Source organism: Erigeron canadensis, chromosome 1 (genome assembly GCF_010389155.1).
Source record: "Erigeron canadensis isolate Cc75 chromosome 1, C_canadensis_v1, whole genome shotgun sequence".
NCBI classification, from domain to species: Eukaryota; Viridiplantae; Streptophyta; class Magnoliopsida; order Asterales; family Asteraceae; genus Erigeron; species Erigeron canadensis.
In genome coordinates, this window is record NC_057761.1 from 60,336,880 (window position 1) to 60,344,882 (window position 8,003).

General features: G+C 33.5%; 1 protein-coding gene across 1 annotated transcript; it reads left to right on the forward strand.

The window, feature by feature from the left end:
* Nucleotides 1-6,918: 6,918 nt before the first annotated feature.
* On the forward strand, nucleotides 6,919-8,003 carry LOC122596579 (transcription factor MYB20-like). The gene is made up of 3 exons (XM_043769190.1): nucleotides 6,919-7,054; nucleotides 7,216-7,345; nucleotides 7,550-8,003. The coding sequence occupies exons 1-3, from the start codon at nucleotides 6,919-6,921 to the stop codon at nucleotides 8,001-8,003; spliced, it is 720 nt and encodes a 239-aa protein (XP_043625125.1).

Here is an 8,003-nt window from a genome sequence, read left to right on the forward strand (position 1 = left end):
CATCAGCTCCACCAAGTAGATTGAATGGCTCAAATACTTGCCCATTAATCATGTCAAGTTGCTCCTAATTTGTTGCTATTGACCTGGCCCAATTATCTTTAAATTGTTGCATCTCGAATACACTTTAAGAGGAGATGGAGTTGCTAGGTGCCTGGGTATTGACGTCCTTAAAAGTAAAATAGACAACATGACACAATGAAAGAATATTTTATAGCATAGGGAGCGTAAACTTTTTATTTCAGTCTTAGCACGAGCAATAAACTTACATTCTCCAACACAAACTCTCCTTTGCACCTTTTCCATTTAAATAGACAATGACTTGATAAGAAAAAAACATAAAAGGCAAATGTTTTTTTTTATATGAACACTTGATAATGCAAAATAATTGCCTGAATTAAAGTTTATAAGGTCGGTCTCATCCCTTCTTTGACAGGGCCGTCGACTACCTCTTCAATGAGGAAGAGGTTGGCACGGACCTCCTCAACCGGCCTTTCATCCCTCACCATCAATGGATCGATGGGTGTTGACGAGAGAGAAGGAGCGACATGTGCGTGACCGTTTGAATTTATGATAAAGTAGAAACGTGTGAAAAAGTTGTGTGATTTTGCTCAACATTTACAAATCTTAACCAGATAGTAAGCTATATCTTGAAGTAATATATATTGAATCACAGTTGTTATAAACTTCAAGAAAAACCTTATAGATTGGTTGTTCTAACTGCAGGAAAATCCATAACGTAACCCCTAAACAAACCTCACAATACCTCTCTACAACCAATAATAAATAAGGCTCCAAGTAACCCCGCCATATTAAAATAAAAAAACAAAAAAAGGATACCTCTCATTCCGATCTAAATTTCTCTAATTTCACCATCATTTCATATAAATCAATAACAATGAATCAAATCAATCAATAACAGAACTGCGATAACTTTTATGACAAACAAATTTGAAATAATATATTTAGAATCTTTATCTTTATAAAGTATATATTTCACTGTAAAATCGTGTTTTAGAGAAAGACGGGTATATATTATTGGAAGCGTGTTTTATATAAATCTTCAATGCAATATAAATAAATTAAAAAATACGTGTATATAAAAAACCTAATCAAAAATAAAAAAAGGAAGATTACATATGAAAACCCTATATTGAAAGTTTGAGATACCAGATTTTGATTTACTGTGTTGCATAGGTGGAACCGACGATATCACCCTTCAAAAGTTGTAACACATCGTCAAAATTGAAACTTCAATTAAGAATAACAATTGAAAATTAACTTGATGCATCCCTTTTATTCTTAATCCTATTAATCTAGGTCGAAGATATTTAGGAGTTTGTATACATATATTGAAACATCATCAAAATTAAAACTTCAATTAAGATTAACAATTGAAAATTAGCTTGATGCATCCCTTTTATTCTTGATCCTATTTTTTCGAGTTAAGGATTTTTGATAGTTTGTATACAGAATAAAATTAACTTTATTTTATTGTTTGTATTGGTAATGGTAAATTTTGAAATAGTGAAGAAGAGTTTGATTTTTCCGGGTGTTAGTCCTTTAGCTTTTTCTCTTGTTGGGAATTTTCTATTTGCACTTATTAAATTTAAGTTAGACAAAAATTGGCTCAAACAAAGAGTTAAGCTGCCACTTGGCAGACTTTTAAAAGTAATTAGTCTAAGGAACCGTGTTTTATCAAGGAGAGAGATTACATCAGTAGTTAGTGTTGCATTTCAAATTAAATTTGCATCCAAAATTAGTCAGTCGAATTGATTTCTTTGTGGTCGGTCGAAATTGATTCCTTGGTGACTTAATTCTTGCTGTCATCTTTTGCGTCCCATATTTCATTCGTGCTGCTTTTGATTGTGTGATCGATTTAATGGTATACGTGTGGATATAATATATATTTTCTTAATATTATATTTTTTTAATGGAAAATGATAAATCCTCCTAATAAATTGACTTGTTAACACATGGAATCCACTAATTCTTTTTCATAATCTCACCCCCTGATTTTTCCATATGTCACAATCCTATTAATTAGGAGAATTTTTAGGCTAATAATTTAGGAAAATTGATCATTACCCTTTTTTAATGTATAATAAACAAACATGAAAACTCATAATATAACAATTAGATATATGTTCAAATACTAATTACGTATATCTGTGGATTAATTAGTTTTTTTTATTTTATTTGACTAAAAGGACACTTGTCAGTGTCACATGTCGTTAAATAAGGGCTACAAATCATATTTTAGATTATTGGTAGATATGAGACTTGAAGTCATGTCGTCATTAAAGTATCAAGTACCTAAATATTGAAATGATTGAATAACCTTAGGGGGTGTTTGGTAGAAGTGAATCAAAGAGAATGGAAATGTAATAGAGAATGAATATAGTGGGAAAGAGAATGAGTATTTGGAAAAAGAATCGATTTCGTCGTTTGGTACAAGTAGAGAATGAATATATAAAAAATACTAAATTTTAAATAATAATCAAATTTAATACATATACATCACTAAAACAAAACAAAAATTTAAAAATTTTCATTCCCATCAATTCTATTGAGGGAATGAAATCGATTCCCTATTCTCGATTCTCTTTCCCATTATCCATTACAACCAAACATGAAAAGTGTTTCTCATTCCATTTCCATTCCATTGTACCAAACACCCCCTTAGTGTATATCATTGTCTAGAAGCCTAAAATTCAAAGTAATAGTCAAGAATATGATGTGCACTTTTCAGAAATCAGAGTTTCTTTAATCAAGAAAACCATTATTGATATTGTTTGTACACCAAACCTTGGTCCTAGAACGGGGAGGATGAGGGGTTTATGGTTGTATGTTGGCGATTCCCTTTCGGTAGGAGTTTTTCTCCTTTGTACGCCAACTATGTGTAGTATGTGTGTTGAAAGTGTAGAGTATGATCTGATTTGTGTATATTGTGTCCCTATTTATAAGGTGAAAGTCTCTTGTCCTCCAAGTAGGGTTTTCCCCTATTGGAGTAGATTTGTTTCCTTCTTTTGAGGAGATTCGTAGCTATCCAGCTTCTTATGAGATAAGTGCAGATCTTCATATTGGGAGAATGTATATCCTTTCCATAATAGTCGGCCCCAGGGTAGTCTGTGTAGGCTTCATAGTGAGGTTGCGTGTAGGCTCCGTAGTGAGGTTGGGTGGGTAACACCAACAAGCCCCCTAGTATAATATAAGGAGTTGCGAAGGTCGTTGTATTAAACTCGAAGAACTTCTATAGCACTTGCCCGCCAGAGCATCGTCTTGTCTATATAACTCCTAACCCTGCTCCCCCACACCTCAACAACTTCGTATGTTAAGCCTATCCCGAAGTTTGCCCAAACTTTGTAGTTAAGCCATTACAAGGTTTGAACAGCTGCTGGATGTGGGTAAGCCAGGGTTTTAGAATCCTTTTGTGTCACCTAGGCTTGCTCCATGGTGATGTTTATAAGGTATGCCCGGATTCGTTGGTCAGGTCGTAATTATATTCTCGGATTCTTCCTCCGGTTTAAAGTGGTCGGATTCTTCATCCGGTTTAAAGTCGTCGGATTCTTCATCCGGTTTAAATTCATCGGATTCTTCATCCAGTTTAAATTCGTCGGATTTTTCATCCGGTTTAAATTCGTCGGATTTTTCATCCGGTTTAAATTCGTCGGATTCTTCATCCGGTTTAAAGTCGTCGGATTCTTCATCCGGTTTAAAGTCGTCGGATTCTTCATCCGGTTTAAAGTTGTCGTCGGATTCTTCATCCGGTTTAAAGTCGTTGGATTCTTCATCCGGTTTAAAGTTGTCGGATTTTTCGTCCCACGGATGGCGCTAATTGTTTGTACACCGAACCTTGGTCCTAGAACGGGGGGATGAGGGGTTTATGGTTGTATGTTGGCGATTCCCTTTCGGTAGGAGTTTTTCTCCTTTGTACACCAACTATGTGTAGTATGTGTGTTGAAAGTGTAGAGTATGATCTGATTTGTGTATATTATGTCCCTATTTATAGGGTGAAAGTGTCTTGTCCTCCAAGTAGGGTTTTCCCCTATTGGAGTAGATTTGTTTTCTTCTTTTGAGGAGATTCGTAACTATCCAACTTCTTATGAGATAAGTGCAGATCTTCATATTGGGAGAATGTATATCCTTTCCATAATAGTCGGACCCAGGGTAGTCTGCGTAGGCTCCGTAGTGAGGTTGCGTGTAGGTTCCGTAGTGAGGTTGGGTGGATAACACCAACAGTTATGATGTTTGATGTGTTAGTCACCTGTAACCGTACATTATACGAATACAATTGTTTCTTTTAAAAACACGCATGCAAGCCCTCAATTTTCTCATATATGTTGCATCTTTGTATGTCGACTAGATCCTTTTAGCACTTTCAGATGTTTGCTTTACTTCACTTTTTGGGGTAAATAAATCAAAGACGTGTTAATGGATAAGATTAAGGTTAAAATAAACCTTAAACAATTCTATTGTTAGTCCATATCACAAATTAGAATACTACTTTATATTATTCATCTTTGCATTTGATGTACTGTGTTCAACTAGTTAAAAACTTAAAATAGTTTAATGACGTAACTTTTTTAAATATAAGTTATTGTTAAAATATATTTATAAGCTTGCCAACTTTCATATAAACAAGACTTGTTATTCGGGTGTTGTTCTAAAAGACATTACATTTATTGTATGTCGTAACATGTGAAATTAAACAAATGAAAGCGTCACAAAACGGGGAAAAAACAAATGAAATGATACTGACATGTTACTATTATATGCAATACAAAAAATTGAGAAATATCATACGATTCATAGTGATAATAAAAAGAAAATGAACGCAGATCCACGTATTATCCCGAAAGACATTACGTTTACTAAATAAGAAAATATAAAATAATTCAACACAAACAGATTGTTGCTTACCTGATGCAAAGTATGAAGAACATCAGAGGTTGAAAATAACTTCTTAGTCTTCTTCAATGAGGCTGTAATTTCCAGCAATTTCCCATCCAAATGGACGTTGAAATTAGAGCTAAGCCTCGTGTGTCCCTCTCCGGGTCCATTGTGAAATATAAAAGGCAACAACGGGGATGCTGGTTATTCAATGGGGTTAGAGTAGACATGGTTGATGACAGAAGCCTCTCTTTGTCCCTCTAGCAGCAAGATTTGTGTATATCTTCAAAACCGTGTTTTACATAAATAATTAGTAACAATGAATACAAATTTCTATATGTTAGAACCCTAAACAAAATGAATAAAGGGAATGTTGCATATGAAAAACCTAAATTGAAGTTTAAAGTACCTGTTTTTTTCTTTAGCGTGTTGACACATATGCAACGACGATCTTTATCCATCCGATTTTTGAAACACATCGTCGATTTGAAATTTCAACAACTAAGTAACAATGGAAAATTAACTTGATCCATCCATTTACTTGTTAATCCTATTTTTCTGGTACGTGAAATTTTGAGAGATTGTATCCAAAAACTGAAACATATATATATATATATATATATATATATATAAAATTTAATTTGTACTTTCTTTTTGATTTTTTTTGAATTTGAATTTAATTAATTTATTGTTAGTATTAGTTGATGGTTCATTGTTGATGATGTTGACGCGTTCCTTTTATTCATATTGATTGAGATCGCTATTATTCATAATTGGGTTTAGGGTTTTTTATTAAATTTATTTTATTTTTATTTGTTTTTACGGGAGGTTTATTTTCTAACATTCTCCCTTGAATTATGTTAATGAATTATGCTAATGAAAATGTCATGCTGCCACCTGGCAAATTTTTAAAAGGTATTAGTTTAAGAACCTTGCTTTATTAAGGAGAGAGATTTATTATGTAATGACCATTTTACCCTTAGCTTATTCTATAAGCTTAGTGAACATTATATAAGGGTCAAACTTAACCTTATTAGTTAGATGTACACATAATATTGATGTATATAATTATCACATCTCTGCCTCTTTCTATTATCCATCTTTTTATCATTCATTATTCATGCATATTGTTGATACAAGATCTATACATTTATAACAAAGATACGAATATACTAGTTAGATGTACACATAATATTGATGTATATAATTATCACATCTCTTTCTCTTTCTATTATCCATCTTTTTATCATTCATTATTCATGTATATTAATGTTGATACAGGATCTATACATTTATAACAAAGATACGAATATACGATTGTGATTTATGACCATATGGAGTAAGTTTATAAACACCTGCACGAATGTCATTAGTCACCATTAATTTTAAATTAGCTTAATTAATACCACTAGCTAGTGTTGCATTTGGCTCTATGTCATACGTGGCCAAATGTTGCAATCAATAGTTATACTCTTCGGATATGCACAAGATTTAAGATGATGTCACTAAATTCCATCACAACTGTGTTATTTCCCACTGTACCCTTCAATGATTATTTGATGGATACAGAAACTTTCTTTGGATACTTGCTCACTCCAAAAAGGTGAAGAAGGGTAGGTTCGTAAATTTGGAGGATGATCGATCTACTAGCTAAATAATTAATTAGATATGATGGTGTTTTTCTGAGATCATTAATTTTACTCTTTTTATGACGATGATGATATATGTATATAGATGGATTTGACAGGTACGGCCCTTAGTTATGAGTTGCTAGCTAGCTAGCTGATGGTATTATTGTGTTTTGAAGGGTATAAATACCTTGCTAATCAAGACGATTAGAGACACAAATGAAAGTTAATTAATTAGCTAGCTACCCATAAATTACTATATTAACTATAGTATTATTATTATTATTATGCATGGCTAATACATATATATATAATAATCATTAGCTGGCTGGCTGGCTAGGTCGATTATCACTTAGGTCGTAATTATATATATATATATACAGTAGTAATTAATTAAGTAATGTATTGGGGAATGATGGGAGGTGTAGAAGGAGAATGGAGAAAAGGGCCATGGACTGCCGAAGAAGATCGTTTGCTCATTCGTCATGTCAACTTGCATGGTGAAGGCCGATGGAATACGGTTGCGACCCTTGCTGGTACGTACGTACAACTTAATTAATAATGATGTTAAATATCATTCATCTACTCATGTTGCTAGCTAGCTAGATGCATGATTTAATAAATTTATTAATTACTCGTACGTGTACGTAAGTAATTAATACGGTCGAGTATAGTGTATATAATTAATTAATTGTAGGCTTGAAGAGAAATGGGAAAAGTTGTAGACTAAGATGGGTGAACTATCTAAGACCAGACCTAAAGAGAGGCAGAATTACCCCTCATGAACAAACCATCATTCTCGATCTACATGCCAGATGGGGAAATAGGTAACGTACATACGATCGATCGAGTACGTACTTTTTTATACATATATATATACTCGTATTAATTAATTCGAGACTCTTGCTATATTATTACAGTACGTATTTGTGTACATATATATATATATAATATATATATATATATCTTACGTACGTCCACGCACGTACTTATGTCCACGATATATATATATGGTCGGCCGGCCGGTTCAGATGGTCAACAATCGCAAGAAGTTTGCCTGGTAGAACAGATAACGAGATCAAGAATTACTGGAGAACTCATTTTAACAAAAGGAGCAAATTATTGGTGACTGCTTTAGATGAGAAAACACGGTTATTGAAGAGACAAAAGTTTCAACAAGAACAGCGACGACTACAACAACAACAACTTGAGAAGCAACAAAACGAAACTAATTACATCATGAGAAAAGTAATGACGTTGTTGGTTGATGAAGAAAGTGAAGGATATAATAAGTATGTACCGCCTGCAGCAGCTAATCGAGTCGAGGGGCAACAAGACAAGATTTATGATCATCACCAGGAACAAATATTGCCTAATAGTAATGGCGGTAGCTCATCATCATCATCATCATCTAATTATGCGTCGGAGACGCCCATGGCCGAAGTTGGTCTATGGGATGGCTTTTTATGGAACTTGGATGCATGA